The sequence below is a fragment of the Trachurus trachurus genome, assembly GCF_905171665.1.
Source record: "Trachurus trachurus genome assembly, chromosome: 23".
NCBI lineage: Eukaryota > Metazoa > Chordata > Actinopteri > Carangiformes > Carangidae > Trachurus > Trachurus trachurus.
Window position 1 is genome coordinate 4,173,865 of NC_139912.1, and position 19,115 is coordinate 4,192,979.

General features: G+C 39.4%; 1 protein-coding gene across 1 annotated transcript in view; it reads right to left on the reverse strand.

Annotated features, from left to right (window-relative positions):
• abcc9 (ATP-binding cassette, sub-family C (CFTR/MRP), member 9) overlaps window positions 1-19,115 on the reverse strand; it is a 76,187-nt gene that overhangs the window by 37,732 nt on the left and 19,340 nt on the right. Inside the window, 7 exon segments of the mRNA XM_083999574.1 lie at window positions 4,671-4,776; window positions 7,316-7,388; window positions 11,803-11,910; window positions 16,415-16,523; window positions 16,853-16,995; window positions 17,345-17,385; window positions 18,259-18,421. Of these exon segments, the coding sequence (XP_083855700.1) occupies window positions 4,671-4,776; window positions 7,316-7,388; window positions 11,803-11,910; window positions 16,415-16,523; window positions 16,853-16,995; window positions 17,345-17,385; window positions 18,259-18,421 (743 nt within the window).

Here is a 19,115-nt window from a genome sequence, read left to right on the forward strand (position 1 = left end):
AATATATATTAGAAATCATTCCCTCTTGTATTTATGTTTATTTTCTTCATTTAGCCTTAAATTCATTACAGATGCACATACATGACTTAGATATGTGTGTGAAGGAATCTATTCTTTTATTATTATCATTTTTATCTCCATAGTTCTAAGCAGGAAAGCAGGAACATGTACTGTATATTTTGCCTATTTATACTTTTTATATCTAGTTATCCACCTTTTTCCCAACGTCAAAAACGTAAGCCGGTTTTGCTCTTCCGGTGCAATTTTATGTTTACGTTTCCATGGTTTCGGTAGTTGCGGTAAATGCATGGATTTTTTGATTTTTTTTCAATGAAAATCTGTAAAACGCATGGATCATCACACCAGCTCCTAACAATGGATATCACACAAATTGACATCCATGTTAAAAGCCAGCGTTACAGTAATAGATTCATGCGTTTACAGCAACTATGACAACGACTGAAACGTACAATACCACCGAAAATGCAAAACCGGCTGCCGGTTTTGACCATAGATGACATCGGGAAACTTGTGGATAGTTATTTATTATAAAAATCTATATAAAAAGAAATAATTAAAGCAGAAGTAAGTGATATATTTGTGTTAATATAAGTCTTAAATAGTTATATCTTCTGACAGCAATCACTTACATAGAGTGTTTGGTCTGAAACACGGGTCAAGGAACGCCGTGAATGTGGTGACGTAGGGACGAGGACTGTTATGGTGCGTTCAAGGCAGCCCGTAACTCGTGTTTTTCAGACCTGTGAAGTGGTACCAGTTCGATCTGGTACGAGTGGCCGTTATAGTGACTTTCACAGGTAAAACAGGTCGGAAAAACACGAGTGGGTTGCCTGGAACGCTACAAAGTCGTAAGTTGTGACTTGAAGCCTGCCTGGAACGCAGCATTAGCCAAAACGACCGGATCGCTTACTTCTGCTTTAAGTGTCATAAAATAAAACTTTTAAGGATCTATTGTTGTGCAAATGAAAGTCGCTGTGGTGTGGTCTGTTTCTTTACTAGATGTTTTCAAAATAAGAGCTCTGAATCGCACATTAACCTTCCCACCCTGTCAGTGATGCAGTCATGTCTGTCTGTGATAATTAGATTTAGTGGCTTCATCCACAATGATGTGTTGAATCCTATGAGTGTGTGTTAAAGGATTACGTATATTCAGTAGGAGTTTATCTGACCCTGTACAAGAGACAGGGTTTTATTGAAACGGCTGAACTGTAGGTTTTAAGATTCATTCACAAAAACACAATCAGTGTCTATAAACTTCAAATTAGCTGTTTAAATTATCACTGATTTAGAGAACTGTAGTTTAAATTTGGGTTTTTGGGTTCAAAATGGACAGAATTTGGTTCAAGTTGAGTTCAGATAAACAGTCAGAAAGATAATGAAGTGAAATGAGAAAGACAAAAACAAAGATGTAACTTTGCAGTAGTCAGAACTGTCTTGATGATCTTTATGGAGTCAAAAGATTTGATTGATTGATTGAAAAGATGATTAACAGAGATATTTACTTGCATAAACAGCCGTTTACTGAACAATCTTGTGGTTCATTATGACACTTTATTCCTTAATTTGCCAACATCTGTCATTTTGCACCTCTTTTCTCTTACTGAAGTTTGCACGCTGACCAGCTAGCCCTGTGGTCTCAACATTTTCCGATACCGAGTCACTGTAGTTGGCCCTGAAGACGTAGCTGCTCATTTGACGTATAATAACGATATTAAAGGTTTATTTCTTATTTCTTTTTCTTTTTTTCCTTTAAATAACTCTTTAAAAGTGAATAATCTTGCAAGGAAAAAGTGGAAATTGTTCACAGTATCGTTGCTAAACTAAATTTACAAAGAAAACATCAAAATGTAAGTTCATAGAATAAACTCACAGTCACACAATAAAACTGCTAATTAGAAAAAAAGTTTTTGTAACTTTAAATGACGTTTATTACTTTCAAACCGTTATGACTCCAGATGTTTATATTGTCATCACTTCCCGGCTGCAGTGACTGTTACGTTGATTCATTAAAACTTGTGCGAACATCTGGATTTATCTCTGACTGCTGACGTGTTCAGTTGGTCGGTAGTGGCAGAAAACCACAGGTTGTTTTAGTGACTCATTCATTCGTCCGTCTCTGGGTTTATTTCTGCTCTTCACTTGTTGGCAGCTTCAAGTAATTAAACTCCGTATAAACGAGTCTGTTCAAACCTGAATGTGAATGTTTAGTCTGTGTGGATGAAGACGAAGAAAAAGAAGAAGTTTTAGAAGAGACAAAAGTACCTGATGTCCTCGTGGATCATCTCACAATCAGGAAGGCTGATGTGGCGAGAGAGAGAGAGAGCAGGAGGTAAAGAGAGCAAACACACACACACACAGTCACACATTCACAACCATGTGTGTAAGTGCAGTCACATTAACAGATGGTGCAGATGTGCACACACACACAGAGATACACACAGACACACAGATACACACAGCAGAGGTTAGTGTGCAGCTCTAGTGGCTTCAGATCCTCCAGTTTCCACACACTCGGATCTTAAATTCAATCCTCTGCTAACGAGCTGCTTAAAGGGATACGCCAACATTTTTTTGTGTGTGTCTTGCCTCACTCCCGGGTCCATGACCAGCAGATAGACACCATCCTTTCGACTGTGCGTGCAGTAACAAGGGAGATAGAGCCGTATCGCCCGTAATTAGCTTAGCTCAAACGCTGGAAGTGTATAGGTAGTGTTAGCCTGCCTCCTACCCGAGCCGAAATCAGCAGTCAGAAGCTGATTTCATTTTAGCTCTAAACTCTGTAAATATATCACTTTATCGACATTTCAAACATTTTTAGGCGAGAAAGTAGCCGTTTAGATCAGCAGTGTGTCGTTAATTTGTCTAAATACCAGCTGGTTACAATTTTGTTCGGATGAATTTGGCGCTACTCAAGCTATGTAGCTAGCTTGAACCAAAATAAACCGTCTTTGCTTGAACCCTCCGTTTTGACCGATCTCGTCCCGTTAGCGGCATTTGACCACTCAAGATGCCTTACCGGAGAGTTTTGTCAGCTCTGAGACCAAGATCGGCCCGCCGGTTACCGTTTAGAGTTGCTGAAGAGTTTCTCTGATGACTTTAGGTGGAGGCAGGCTAACACTACCCATACACTTCCAGCGTTTGAGCTAAGCTAATTACGGGCGATACGGCTCTATCTCCCTTGTTACTGCACGCACAGTCGAAAGGATGGTGTCTATCTGCTGGTCATGGACTCGGGAGTGAGGCAAGACATGGAAAAAAAAAATGTTGGCGTATCCCTTTAACACTATGGGTGACAAAATATGAAATTAGGATGTAGCAGCTAATAATAGAATTAAATCTGACGAATCTCTCCAGTGTCCATGTCTGAAAAAACGATATTTTTCCCTTGATAAATCCAAGAAATCATCTAAAATCGTGCAGCTACACTGTTTTCTGACACAGACTATTTCCTGTTTCCACTGTATTCCCAAGTAGAGAGTGTGTGTATAGTACATTTGGTCGTCTTATAGTGTTGCATGCCCCTCATACTCCCTGAAAAAGCAGGACGTTGTCAAGGTATTAAGATGACTTCACTCAGAAAACCAAGGTTTGTTCAGGTAACCAACATTTTCTATCGTCATGAGCGGCTGCAGACGTCGTTTTAGAAGTTTAATTGTTTGACCATCACGTATTTAAACTCTAAAATTACTAAATAATGTGATAAAATATGTGATAAAATGGTGAAGGAGCTTCTAAAGACAATAACAACTGGTTATTCCTGCAGTACAAGTCAATATCATAATAAGTAAACGCCTGTAAATGCAATAAAATGTGATCCAAACTGATAACAGCTCACTAGTCGTGTCAAAATAAGAGCCTTATTAGTGTGAGTCACTGTGTTTTATCTGAGTTTTGATTCAGTAACTATAACAAACTGTCATTTCTTGATTTTTTTTTCCTTTTTTTTGTGAGACAAGATAATTTCACATCACATGAATTTGTCTGTTACGATAGAAACAGAAAAACACATAGTGAGATAATGATGAGAATAACGATAACGGTGGTAATTTCATAATAAAAGCCTCTTTGGTGTGATTCAATATCTCCTGCTATTGAACACATGGAGCATTTTAATTCCATTAAAATGGGGTTTTCTCTTATTAATTTTTTAAACCTTTTTTCATGAGGAAGTTAATTGATTGAACAACAAAATCTTTTAATCTGATTAAATCATCTGAAATTGAACTGAACACTTGATGCTACGTATTAATCCTTTATTCTGATCCCAGACCAGATACTGTAGAAATCTCAGTTGTTTCTAAACTTTGTTCTTTATCCACCAGTTATTTCAAAGATGTACCATTTCCTTTATATTAATATATAAATAACACATAAAAGACACAGTAAATCTTTGAGGTAAATGATAAATAGAGAACAAAGTGTTGAACTTGTATACACGACATCCTTTTAAATATAAAAAAACTAAATAAAAATAGACTTTTTCATCTTTAATTAAAACTGCAAATGTTGTGTTGCTTAAAGATCTTGTGAGATAAAATTCCTAATTACTTCATGGGGTGAAAATCAGCTTTTTTTTCTTTTCCTTTCCCCCACAGGATTAAAACCTGTGACATGATCTATACAGCGATATTGTTAAGTAAGTGTCTTACTTGCTCCAGTAGACTCTCCCATCGATGGTCTGCATCTCGCCCAGCATGGCCAACAGCAGCGAGGATTTCCCACAACCCACCTGGCCCACGATCATCGTCAGCTGACCTGCGCATATTAGAAACCAAGTCGTCATTTATCATAGTAATAAATTAATACATTCTTTTGAGAACTGATAAAGAAGCAACGTCAAACTCAAAATCACAAGACGAGGGGAATCGTGAGAATTGTGAGACCTAAACACTGGTCAGAGGTCAGAGGTCAGAGGTCAGAGGTCAGAGGTCAGAGGAGACTGATTCACTCCTCTACAACAATACAACCCATGAACTTCACCCTGAACTTCATGTTTCCGGCGTCGAGTTGAGGTCAAACTCATCATGAAGGAGAATTTACTGCAGCACTGTTGTTGTTAGATAACATCATATTTAGACAAGTGTTCCTAATGAACTGACAATTTGAGATTCTATTCATCAAATGGACTTCATTCATTAAAGGGATAGTTCAACGTTTTGGCAAATTGGCCCATTGCCATAATCCCTGTAGTCGTAGCAGTAGGTTCGTTACCTTTAATTGTCGGTGCAAGCTATTTTTAGAACGGCGGAGCAGAGCCGTGAGCTGCTCAGAGCTACGCTACGGAGGTTCATGGGATTTCTTGGTGTCCCTCATCAAACTCATCAAATACACAATCCAACAACTCCACAACGCTCTGGTGGACAAGTTGTGACCTGCACATTCACCACACTATGAGATAATAACACAACGTTACCACACAGAGTTGTTTTAGAGGTAAATTCATGCAAAACCACTGATGCGCGTTGCCTTCAGGGACAGTTTTTCATCAAGCAGTCTCTGTATTTCCCTCTAAAACAACTCTGTCTGGTAACGTTGTGTTATTATCTCATAGCGTGGTGAATGTGCAGGTCACAACTTGTCCACCAGAGCGTTGTGGAGTTGTTGGATTGTGTATTTGATGAGTTTGATGAGGGAAACCAAGAAATCCCATTAGCCTCCGTAGCGTAGCTCTGAGCAGCTCACAGCTCTGCTCTGCCGTTCTACAAACAGCTTGCACCGACAATTAAAGGTAACGAACCTACTGCTGTGACTATAGGGATTATGGCAATGGGCCAATTTGCCAAAATGTTGAACTATCCCTTTAATTAAACACTTAAATTCAACCGTCAGTGCAACAGCAAAGATATCCTCACACACACAAACACACGCACATATGACATTACAACCAGCACTTGGCAGAACAACCGATCCTGTTTGTCTCAGTAGTTGTACGACTGGGACAGCAAGTGAGTCACTTCCCAGGGGATGACACAAGCGTGTGTGTGTGTGTGTGTGTGACAGTGACCTGGTCTCCTGACACTTGGTATTTCAGTGACATCGCCTGCAGCAGCATCAGTGTGAGGTATGGTGCAGCGACAGCACGTCTGCACGTTTCATTCACATTATTTTATCACAGCGTTCCCACGGCGACGTGACTCATCAGCCTTTACCCCACTGACAGACCAGAGACTGAGGAGGAGACAACGTCAACTACACAACGACTACAACACAAACTACAACGACTTGTTGTAATAGTTTCCTGTGGATATTGTACAAATATTAAAGCAGAAGTAAGCGATATTTTTGTGTTAATCTAAGTCTTAAATAGTTCTATCTTCCGACAGCAATCACTTACATAGAGTGTTTGGTCTGAAACACGGGTCTCTCAGTCACTCTGCTCTGCTCTGAGCCGAGGAGAAAACATTTATCGTATCCTACAGTTTTTATCCAATGAGGAGAGAGAACGGCATGCAGGGCTGTGTGTGCAGCCAAGGGATGCGCCTGAATGTGGTGACGTAGGGACGAGGACCAATAGATCCATGACGAGGGCGGGGGCTGCTGACTCCATCGGCTGACAAGAAGTTATGGTGCGTTCAAGGCAACCCGTAACTCGTGTTTTTCTGACCTGTGAAGTCGTACCAGTTCGATCTGGTACGAGTTCACGGGTCGGAAGTTACGAGTGGCCGTTATAGTGACTTTCACAGGTAAAACAGGTCGGAAAAACACGAGTGGGTTGCCTGGAACGCTACAAAGTCGTAAGTTGTGACTTGAAGCTGTAATTTACGGTTTCAAAAGCCTGCCTGGAACGCAGCATTAGCCAAAACGACCGGATCGCTTACTTCTGCTTTAACTTTATTCTGATGATTCATTTTTTAACATGACATCCTTAATCTCAAACTCTGGTGTTTTTTAAAAAAAGTCGTTTAAATTTAATTTTAAAAAGTCCAAATTTTACACTTCCTCTGCGTTTTATTTTGAAGGGTTGATCCATGAGGAAACATCTAAAAACCATCTCAGTGTAGTTTTCCTTCTCCTCTTTCAGCTTCTCTCTGGAGCTCTAGTAACAACAGGTCGGTTTCAGCCAATCAGAAGAGAGGAGGAGGAAGCTCTGAGCCTCCTCTCTTCTGATTGGCTGACTGTTTTCTGTATGATCCAATCAAAAAATAGAGCAGATTTCAGAATAAAACACCCGGAGAAATCCTGCAAAGTGTTGTTTGGTTGGATCCAGGTGGTGAGGGGGCGGGGCTTAATGGTGGCGACTGCTTAGTTGTGACATCACAAAGTTACAGGAAGTCCTGACGGCTTACGGTCTCACCTGTCGGGATGCGGATGTTGATGTCGGACAGTGTGGACAGGTTTCTCCCCCAGGTGAAGAATCCATTTGTCACCTGGAAAAAAAACACAAAGACAGAAAATTAAACATAATACAGAATGAAAAGGAAAAAATATATATAAAGCAGTGGATTCATTTATTCTCTGTCCCTCAGTGAGTTGTCGTTGTGCAACATGTGACCGACTACGTGCTGTTTTCTTTCCATTGTAAGAAAAAAAAGCAAAAAAATAAAAGAAGCACATGACCCGTTTTCTGTCCTGACCTGGAGAAACTCTGACAGTAAACACTGCAGAGACTCACACTGAGATCACTTCACTCTGCTGCATCCTAAATGTGTCAAGGTTCAAAACTATGATGTGAAAGAGAAATGTGGTTAAAGGTTCAAAGTCACAAAAGTGCAAAAACGTTTTTAAAATGTTGAGGATCTGAAGTTTACTTTTAGCAGAATTTCTACTTTTAACCTAGAATAAGTCAACAAAAGGAAGGAATCAATCAGTAAACAGACAATAAATATATTATATAGCCTGAGATTCAACTGGTTTATTGGAAACATTAATAATTAGTGATAATGATGCATTATCAATTAACAATGATACTTTAACCTTAATTTTATGCATAAATATGACTTAAATATATCTGCACAGTGCACATATGTGAGAATCTGTTTTTTTTTGTAATAATTAGCATTTTCATCCCCTTGAAAAACAAGCACATGTATATTTTGGCTATTCATACTTTCTTATATATTCATACTCAATTATTTATCATAAAAATCTCAGTAAAAATGGTGAAAAATAAAACGTTTTAGCCTCAATTGTTGTGCAAATAAGAGTTGCTGTGGTCCGTTTCTTTACTAGATATTTTCAAAATAAGAGCCCTGAATTGCAGCAGCAGCTTAAACATGCACATTTCAGATCTTAATATAAATATATACTGTATATATATATATATATTTTTTTTTTTCTTCTGTATTTAAAGTCCCAAAAAGCAGCCAAACATGAAACAGAGTTTGTGTGAGTGATCCGTGTCCCTGCTTCCTGCTCGGCCTCTGTTTACATTCCTCCCATCTGTTGCATTTATTTGTTTATTTGATGTTTATTTTATCTGACAACCCCCTGTTCCCTTCTCCCCACGACACCGATCCCAGAAGACGTCCAGAGTCAGGAGGAACAGCAAATATCTGAGAGGAGCTCACTTTAAAAACTGATTTATCTGTTTGATGAGTTCAAACAGCTGATTTTAACATTAAAGTATTGATTAGATGGTTTTTCTTATCTGTTATTTTATCTAGTAACTGAACCCCTTCATTAAAGAATCACACTGATATGAAGACAAACATGATAATCAAACTTTTCCAAGAGTGGACGAGGTAGAAAAAGGGAAAAGAAAGAATAGATATGATCAAAAAGAAAGAAGGAGAGAGAGAGAGAAACAAGACAAACGGAGGAAGTGTGAGGTCAGAGAGAGATGATTGAATCCAGCGGCAGGAAGCCAGAGGAAGTTACAGGATTAAAGATCAATTCAAGACGACGACGGCAAAACGTGAATCACAACATCCTCCGTTCTGACCTCCGTGTCACGTCTTTCCCATCTCTCCATCTTTCTGTCTCCATAGTTACTGACTGACTGACTCCCCACTGACAGCTCTGCACATCAAACACAAAGTCTCTTCAGGAAAAACTACACAACATACAAACCAATGATCACTGTTTTGCATGTCATCATAAAATTTCACACAGTCACTACACTGTGATGGTATATTAGGGCTGTTTTTATTTAAAAATTGAATTTTCCTGCAAAAAAACCCCTAAAATTTCAAATTTTCGACCAAAATCTTGGATACTCTCTGACATTGTAAAGTCACAAAATTGTGAGAAATAAAACATAATTTTGCATGGAAAAAATGGCAAATTAACAAGAAATAAAAACTCACAAATCTGTGGGAAAAATAACAAAAAGAAATTAACGATGTGTTACTGTAAAATCAAATATTTAGGATGTGAAACATATGAAAAGAGGAATCCAGCACACTGTAACTTGCACAAATATTTTAATTTTGGCGACCGAAAACAAACCGAAACGTCGCCAAAATTAAAATATTTGTGCAAGTTACACAGTGTACTGGATTCCTCTTTTCATATATATGTTTGGACCAGCTGGTCCCCTTCCGACGCAAAACAGATGTGTGAAGACTATGTGAAACATAAAAATAAGCCTTTGGTCTTAAAGGGATAGTTAAACATTTTGGCAAATTGGCCCATTGCCACACTCCCTATAGTCATAGCAGTAGGTTCGTTACCTTTAATTGTTGGTGCAAGCAAGAAATCCCATGAGCCTCCGTAGCGTAGCTCTGAGCAGCTCGTGGCTCTGCTCCACCGTTCTAAAAATAGCTCGCACCGACAATTAAAGGTAACGAACCTACTGCTATGACTATAGGGGTTATGGCAATGGGCCAATTTGCCGAAATGTTGAACTATCCCTTTAAGTGTAAACTTCACAAAATGCATGTTGTAAAAAGAAGTACTCCCTGAGAATAAACCATAAGAAAAACCTTTTTTCTTCTGGTTGTAACAAATGCTGAGAATAAATGTGGTCACACTGTCCACAGACTTCTGCTCCGAGGTTTGTTCCCTGGGTGAGTTTCAACCTTCATGTCTCAGCAGACGGATTTTAGACAATGATGTTCTGTCCCAGTTTATTTTTGGGTCCCTACTGTACGAACTTGACCAGCCTGAACACGACCCCCGCCATGACCCCTGACCTCCACTCTGACCTGCAGCACCTTTGGGATGAATGAAGCCGTATCACAAAAACTGACTTTGATGAGTTCCTATAAGAACTGTGTTTACTGTGGAGGAGTCTCAGTGTAATTCCCCTGTGTGCCCCCCCCCCCCTCTCTCTCTCCCTCTCTCTCTCTCTCTAGTTAATTAACAGTCGACCGGCCGCTCGCTCGCCCGCTCGCTCGGCAGCGTCACTCCACAGGGAAGAGACAGGAAGACGAGCGGCCTCTCCTCACAGAGGGGCTGAGAAAATGTTGGGACCAATTCACAGAGAAGTTTCAGGGGCAATGGATTCTCGTGTGAATCCTACACTTCCTGAGTCCTCACACACACACACACACACACGTAAACACACGTCACATGCAGATGCACAGAACAAACAGTGAAGATATGAAACAGCTGTTGACAGAGACGAGTGAACAATTATAATAGTGATCGCAGGAAGCAGCTCCTCCTACGTGTCTTCATGTGTGTGTGAGTGTTAATGACAATAATAAATATAAAGAAACATCTGATTATCGGTCTTCTTTTTGTTTTTTATCACTGACATTAAAGAGATAAACTCATCTACCTGTCAGAGTCCTGGTCGTTAACACCATTAATAATTAATGCTGTTTTAATTTCTTTTCAAGCACTCAGTTTGTTTTTACTCTCAACAACAGCACATCAAACAGCTGTCAGTCATATCACATATAAATGGAGATGCCAAATGGACGTTAATGTCTCTTATCAGGTCCTATATCAAACATGGGGATCAAACCAGCGATCTTCTGACTCGTGGACCAGCAGCCAGCAGGTCTAAATAAGGAGTCTACTCCAGTGTTCATCTGTTTCCTGAACCACAGACGCTCCACTTGTATGAATCAGGGTGAATATTGGGTTTAAAATTGATAAGTGAATTATTTTTATACTCTCATTTTGTTTTCTGTTATATTTTTTCCTAGTATAACATCTCTTCTGTTATAATAATCTATTTCTGTTCATTGACGCTCGTCCATCTCCATCATGTCTACACCTGAACTTGTTTCCACACACTAGCCATGTTTATATTGACACAAATAATCGGAATAACGTTACCAGACAGAGTTGTTTTAGAGGTAAATACAGAGTCTGCTTGCTGAAAAACTGTCCCTGAAGGCAACGCACATCAGCGGTTTTGCATGAATTTCCCTCTAAAACAACTCTGTCTGGTAACGTACTGTTATTATCTCATAGCGTGGTGAATGTGCAGGTCACAACTTGTCCACCAGAGCGTTGTGGAGTTGTTGGATTGTGTATTTGATGAGTTTGATGAGGGAAACCAAGAAATCCCATAATGAGCCTCCGTAGCGTAGCTCTGAGCAGCTCATGGCTCTGCTCCACCGTTCTAAAAATAGCTTGCACCGACAATTAAAGGTAACGAACCTACTGCTATGACTATAGGGATTATGGCAATGGGCCAATTTGCACAAATGTTGAACTATCCCTTTAAACATCTGATCATCTCTGATGTTCAGCTCCTCCTATATAGAAACAGCCTTTCTCCTATAAAGTTCATTTAATCTGAACACTGAGTCCAAACCTTCTTCTGAACTGTCTTTGGTGTCTTTGAGACATCCCCTCCTACCCCCCACCCCCCCACTCCCCCATCCCCTATCCCCTCTTTCTCTCTCTCCAGTCGTTCGTCATTGCGCGACCTTTGACCCTGACCTTTACAGCCACATCCTCCGTCTCCGTGGGTCTCATCTGTCGCCTGGTCGGCTGCTCGTAGTTGTCCATCTGGTAGCGCACGGGCTTCTTCCTGTTGATGGCTTTGGTCTTGAGGGGGAAATCAAAAGGATGGGAGTGAAGAGGGGGAGTGAGGAGGGAGAGAAGGAGGGGGAAGGAGGAGAGGAGAGATTTGAAGTTAGTTTTAACTAATAAACTGGAGACTTGTCCTGCATCCGCTTTAGGCCCCTGGGGAGGAGACAAAGTGAAACATAAACCTCGAGGATGTTGCCCCCCGAAGGATTTAATCCCTCTGCTTCCACATTGTCCTGCTCTCATTATCAACACACTACACACACATTAATAAACACACACTGCACTGCACTGCACAAGTTCAAGTCCTCAGTCCTTTTACATTAAAAGATATTTGCACCGACATCAGGAATCAAGTCGAGGTCACACGGTTTGTCTCATCTGAAGCCTGAAGGAGAACACGTAACAACAACAACAGTCGCTGCTTTTCTGGAGCACTGACGCACGTTAATGCTGGAGAAAAGGTCGGTGTCTCCAGAGGAGCCGCCGCCGCCGCCGCCGCCGCACAGCCACTCACAGTGATGCAACTTTAGATATATACTGTAACTGTGTGGTTTGCAGAAGGAAAAGGAAACAGAAACAGAAGTCGATGGGTTTTGTTGCCGTGCAGCAGCGATGATGATGTTACTGTGGTTAAGGTTTAATCATAATCTGTGTATTTATTATATATATTCATGTAAACACAGCTCTTAATAGGTGAGAGAAGAGTTGTATTACTGTTGGTTTATTGAAGGAAAACTAGAGAAATCAGCTTATTTATTATATTTAAAAGGAAACTTCAACACTTCTTTTAAATACTCTTTCAAGTATTGATTAGATAAGATAATTTAAGATAAGAAACACAAACTATACATGATTCAATGCTTTTTATATCATCAATTTAATTCCATTTTCTTCTCTTATTTTACTGTTTCTTGACATGTTTTAATGTTTTCCTTATATTATTTTTATGCTTTCTGGGTCAGAAAGCATTTAGGTTAGGGGCGTCTAATGCTAAAGAACAAATTACAATCTGAACTTCAATTCAAGCCCTTGTTAACACTGAATGAATTTAAAGTTCTGGTGAAATCATTGCAGTCTATCTTGTCTGTGTGCAAGTATTTTGTATTAGTTTTAATTAATATTGTTAGTCTAATCGTTTCTGATGTGGCTGCCCTCTTGGCCTGGTCTCCATAGGGAAAGAGATCTTTGGTCTCAATCTTTGAACTCGATGGGACTAAAAAAAAAAGGCGAAATAAAATGAAACAAAAATAAAATGTGATGCATTTGAGCTACAATTCTATATAAATGATTTTTATTATTATTATTAAAATATTATTAGATTTTCATGTACAGTATTTGTTTGTGTAAGGGGAGGGGTCGGGAGGTCACTGAGGACATCGGGGTTCATCCCCTGAGGAGCTCGAATGTCTAAAAAAGTCAAATAAAACAAAACAATAATCCGTTTCAGTCGTGTCGTCGGGGAAACTCCATTAAGGGGGTCGACAAAAACCAACAGGGATCAACCTCAGGAGACCAGGAGCAGTGATATTATTGTGTCAATATACCGACATTCACTGGACTTTACTGAGTCATTGAACGCAACAGAGAGTCCGGTGAGTTTCCTCTTACTAACACAACATCTGTAACAGCTGCTTCTTTGGGAAAACCACTCTCCCAGTGTCCAGGAAGCTCTGCTGATACATTTACAACATTTACTATTGGAAATGGATAATAACATGATTGATGATTGATCTATTGATTGAACAATCTAACAGAAAGTGCAGGCCGGTAACAGTGACACTTTATAATGGCTTCACAAACAGACACTAATGCAGCTGCTACTATATGAAACAACTGCATTATAAATGGGCCTTTTAAAGTAAGAGCAGCAGTAAAATATTGATAGTAAATATCTATGAATGATTGTTTTATATCGTCTTGAAAACACTACAGTTCAATTAATAAAAATGTCCGCCACCCTAGTACCTACTTTTAAAACGTACTTTTATTGTTTGGCTTTTAAATCTGTTGGTTCTTTTATGGCTTTATTTCAAATTCTCATTATGTTTTTCTTACCATTTTGTGCTCTTTGTCCTGTATGTAAAGCACTGTGCAGCACTTTGGTAAACTTTTATGTTTTGTAAATGTGCTATATAAATAAAGTGGATTGGATTGGATTCAATTTAGTTACTGAATAATGAATTTAACAATATTCCATTATAATGGGCTTAATGCCTCTTGATCCTGTTTGAAAACCATTATGCCTGTGAGGAGTGGCTCTGCTCCGTGGTCCCGGTGTCTCATACACAAACAGTGATAATCCCACTGCAACATAATAGTCAGTTACCATGTGACTCAGTCGCCTGAAACCTCAGACACACAGCAGATTACAGTCTGAGCTGTGAGTCACTGAAGCCCCCACCACCGCCCGCCACCACCTAACATGGCCTTCAAACCTTCTAAACCATTAGTCCTGAGGAAGTGACGTGACATTTATAAATATATATGTTAATGTAAATATTTATCAGCATCACTCACAGTCCTGCAGAAATTAAAGCTGAAATGTACTGACATTTAAACACTTAAATGTTTTGACTTGTGGGTTTTGTTGCGAGTATCAGTATGTGTATAAGCTGGAGACTGAGCAGTTTAACACAGTCACCGCCATTTTAAACTCTTTGTTGGGCACTAAAGCAGTTGGGTGTTTTTGAATTTGCACACTTTTTGTCCAGTAAAGCAAAAAGAAAAATGGACCAACTGTTTTTTCATTTATTTAAAGATAATTTTAGTCATCTTGTGTGTCTTTCTGTGCCATTGAAACACACATTTTATAACAAAGGTTGATGTTTTTATGGATAGAGTCTTTATATATGCAATCTGAGATGTCTTAAGGCTTTTCTTTTCCTTAAAGGTATGGTTGGAGATCTCTTTCTGGAGGATTTTTTTATTGAATTGCTTGAAATCCTGAAATTTATGCACGCAAAACTCAAGAAACGCGTTCTCTGGCTGGTTGGATTTAGGGTTAGGGCTGCCGTACAAACATGGCAGCGCAAGAGAAGTGACACTCTCTAAAGCAAGACCCTTGCTATATGTTTCTATATAAAAGAATAATAATGAGGCCAAATCAAACTAATTTTATTTTAAAGACATTAATACACTAAATAGATATATTCATGGGTCGTATATTCAGATTTTGACAATAAACCTCGCCAGATATCACACACTGGACCTGTAACTTTATAGCTCTGCTGTTTTACACAGTGTTTCTGCATCATGGCAAATCTCTATTGAAAACACGTCCGTAAACACAGCGTTGCAGCAACCTGTCGCCGCCGTGGAAACCGACACGAGTTACCTGGAGTCACATGGAAGGAATGTGTCGGTGTCGCTGATCCAAACTGTTGAAGCTGCTGTTCAACTCGGCACCTTAAAGCGACTTCTTGGCACCTTCGCCGCGCTCTGTTAAACACCGTCTGGATAAATGTTTGGATCTTTGAACAGTTTGACGGTTTTCATGAGCCACGAGTGTCGTTTTAACGTGACATCTGGAAATCCCAAGAGCCTCAGACCTGAAGTGACGACGGAGAGATCACCTCCGTCAGATCTATTAGGTTCTTTGGAGGAAAGTTTGACTCTGGTCGGCATAACAACCGTCACTATTAAACAAATAGTCCCATTGTATTGGATTGGAGCCTTAATCCTGATACAGGAAGCTGTGTTTTAAAGGGATAGTTCAACATTTTGTCAAACTGGCCCATTGCCATAATCCCTATAGTCATAGCAGTAGGTTTGTTACCTTTATTTGTCGGTGCAAGCTGTTTTTAGAACGGTGGAGCAGAGCCGCGAGCTGCTCAGAGCTACGCTACGGAGGCTCATGGGATTTCTTGGTTTCCCTCATCAAACTCATCAAATACACAATCCAACAACTCCACAACGCTCTGGTGGACAAGTTGTGACCTGCACATTCACCACGCTATGAGATAATAACACAACGTTACCAGACAGAGTTGTTTTAGAGGTAAATACAGAGACTGATTGCTGAAAAACTGTCCCTGAAGGCAACACGCATCAGTGGTTTTGCATGAATTTCCCTCTAAAACAACTCTGTCTGGTAACGTTGTGTTATTATCTCATAGCGTGGTGATTGTGCAGGTCACAACTTGTCCACCAGAGCGTTGTGGAGTTGTTGGATTGTGTATTTGATGAGTTTGATGAGGGAAACCAAGAAATCCCATGAGCCTCCGTAGCGTAGCTCTGAGCAGCTCGCGGCTCTGCTCCGCCGTTCTAAAAACAGCTTGCACCGACAATTAAAGGTAACGAACCTACTGCTATGACTATAGGGATTATGGCAATGGGCCTATTTGCCAAAACGTTGAACTACCCCTTTAATATTATACAACAGCAACTACATGAGATGAATCTAAATTTTGAGCTGAATTAGATATAAAACGAAAACCGATGGGGTGTTTTCCCAATAAACATCATCATCTATCAGCTCTTTTATTGATTGATTAATTGATCAGTTATCAGTTGGACTCACCGCCCCCATGTGCTTTTTTCCAGCTTCGAAGGAAACAAACATGTCTCCATTTCTCCAGCTGTCGTCTCCAATTTCGTCACTCTGAAGGAACTCGCCGAGCTTCTGGACACTGCAACACACACACACACACACACACACACACACACACACACACACACACACACACACACACACACACACACACACGGTCCAAGAATACTATAAGTGTAATTGTGATGATACCAACAGCAGTAATCTCTAAGGAGGGTAGAGTTTCTTCCACTCGCTGCCGTCAGGTTTCTTCCATGCACCTTTAATTAGATTTAACACAGAACCTCGTCCAGTTTGTGACCCGGTGTCTCCAGTTTGTCTTCCTTGTTTAGTCAGGTCTTACACCCCCCCGACCCCCCACCACTCAGCCTAAACAGCCTCATCAGTAAGAATAAATAGGACACTCACCTGACCAGAGCCTTGACGGCGAAGCGGACGACGGTGGAGAGCAGGAAGAGCGGCGTGACCAGGATGTGGAACAGAGCCAGAGCTGCGAAGGCTTCCGACGGGGTGGGGACGGTACTATTGATGAAGTGATGCGTCACAAACGTCTGCGAGAAAGACAGGGTTTAAAGTTTTTACCATCTCTCTTGTGATCAGTAACAGATTGTATTTGTATTTATTTATTTGCACCATAAAAAAACGACAATTACAAAAAACAGAAATGAAAGAAGAATAGTAAGTGCAGGAGAGGTTAAAAAAACCCTACATGGGCTTATAAGAAGCACCTCCCCAAGAAATATACACATTCAGAGGATAAATCAACAACAACAATAGGAGAAAGCAACAACAAATAACAACAAAAAAGGAAGCAATACAAGTGCCATTTTATAGCACACACTCAAAGAATTGATTCATGAATAAACGTCTTGTTGATGCAGAGGTGAAGTTTTTTCTTACCGCAAGAACGGCGGCGATGGGAATCGCAGCGTTCATGAAAACTGCAGAGAGAGAGAAAGAGGAAATTTGTTTTATTGTAGCGATTTAAGCAGGAGTGTAATGTAGATAAAGTAAATGTTGATGTTCATTATCCCTGTTCCCTGCTTTTATTAGTGCATTCTGTCAATTTTTAAAATATTATGGTCATTTTGTCACTTACGTCCTATTGCAATGATTTTAATACTGTATCTGCTTCAACTTTACCTGCCCAGGGACTACAGGCAGAAATTAGCAATTGCTGCTATAACCTGGCTCAAAGCATCTCTTTTTGTTTTACAAGATTAATGCTTTTTGTGCATTGTCCCTGTTTTAAATAAATAAATTCATTCATTCATTCATTAACTGGAAAGAAAGTCAGCAGCTAAGATAATGCAATATTTACTTGATTTAACATAATTTCAAGCTAATAAATGAGGCCGTAATTATCTGATATTTCAGAATAAAACTGAAGCATTCAGGCTGATTTGTGTCAACGAGAACTGAATATATGCAACAGAATATTTATGTAATTGTAAACCAGTTATAGGCGGGACTTTTCATGTTTTTACCATTAACATAAATATTATTAATACTTAATAATAAGTGCTTTACATGAGGATAAAATAACAATAATGATAAAATAAACGCAAAAAGTAATATTAAGTTCATAAACGAGGGGAATTAAAGTATATATGGGTTAAAAACTGGTAATATTAGGGTATAAAACCATAAAACAGTGTCAATAAATATTTAAATGAGGTTGAATAAATTAAAAGTAAGACAATAAGCTGCTTCTTAAATTATTGACAGAGGTTATTTGTCTCATTCTTAATAGGAGTTCCTTCCAGATCAGACTAAGGAGCTTTTTTTTAATTCTTTATCATCTTCCATCTTACTGGACAGAGAGGTGTAGAAAGCGAAGGTCCTGAGGCTGGTGAGCTCTTTGCCTCTGGTCTCCTCCACAGCGTCACAGAAGATGTTCTCCCAGGCGTACAGCTTCAGCAGCTTGATGCCCTTCAGGATCTCTGTGGTCGTCTTCAGACGGTCTGTGGAGTGTTCCTGAACACACCGTAGGGATCAAGTGTTAATCTTTACTGTAATCAAATGGCGTCAAAGTACATTGGTATACAGCTCTGGAAAAAAAAAAATAAGAGACCACTTTCACAAATGTTTCTTAAAAGCATCTCTGCATGTATGACAGTCATTCTTTTCTTTTCTTTTTTAAATACCAACACAAACACAACTCATTCTACTTAATGAGACCTGAACCACATCTGGTTTTATAGGAAGATTATAAAAACCACTGCTGGGATTAAACATTGACATTATCCCACAAAAACTGATTTATAAACTCTTCCTGAGTTAAAATATTCTTCCTGTGCTGTGTAGGAATAAATACGAACATGCTTTCTTTGCATTATTATTATTCAAGGTCTGAAAAGACTTGATATTTTTTGTTATTTAGACTAGTTTAGTCATTTTCAGCCAATAAAAGCTCTAAAATATAGAATATAGAATATAGAAGCTTTATTTGTCATTGTAAAAAAATACAACGAAATTGCCAGTGGCCTCTGTGTCAACAAGTGCAAACAAATATATATATATACACACAAACACATACACAACCATTCTGGCCAGCAGGTAAAAATAACTATGTAACTAAAATGTATAAAAATATATAAACAGGCTATAAATAACAGTGCAAATGGTAAAAGTGCATCAGTGCTTCTGGTTCAGGGAGTGTATGGCCTTG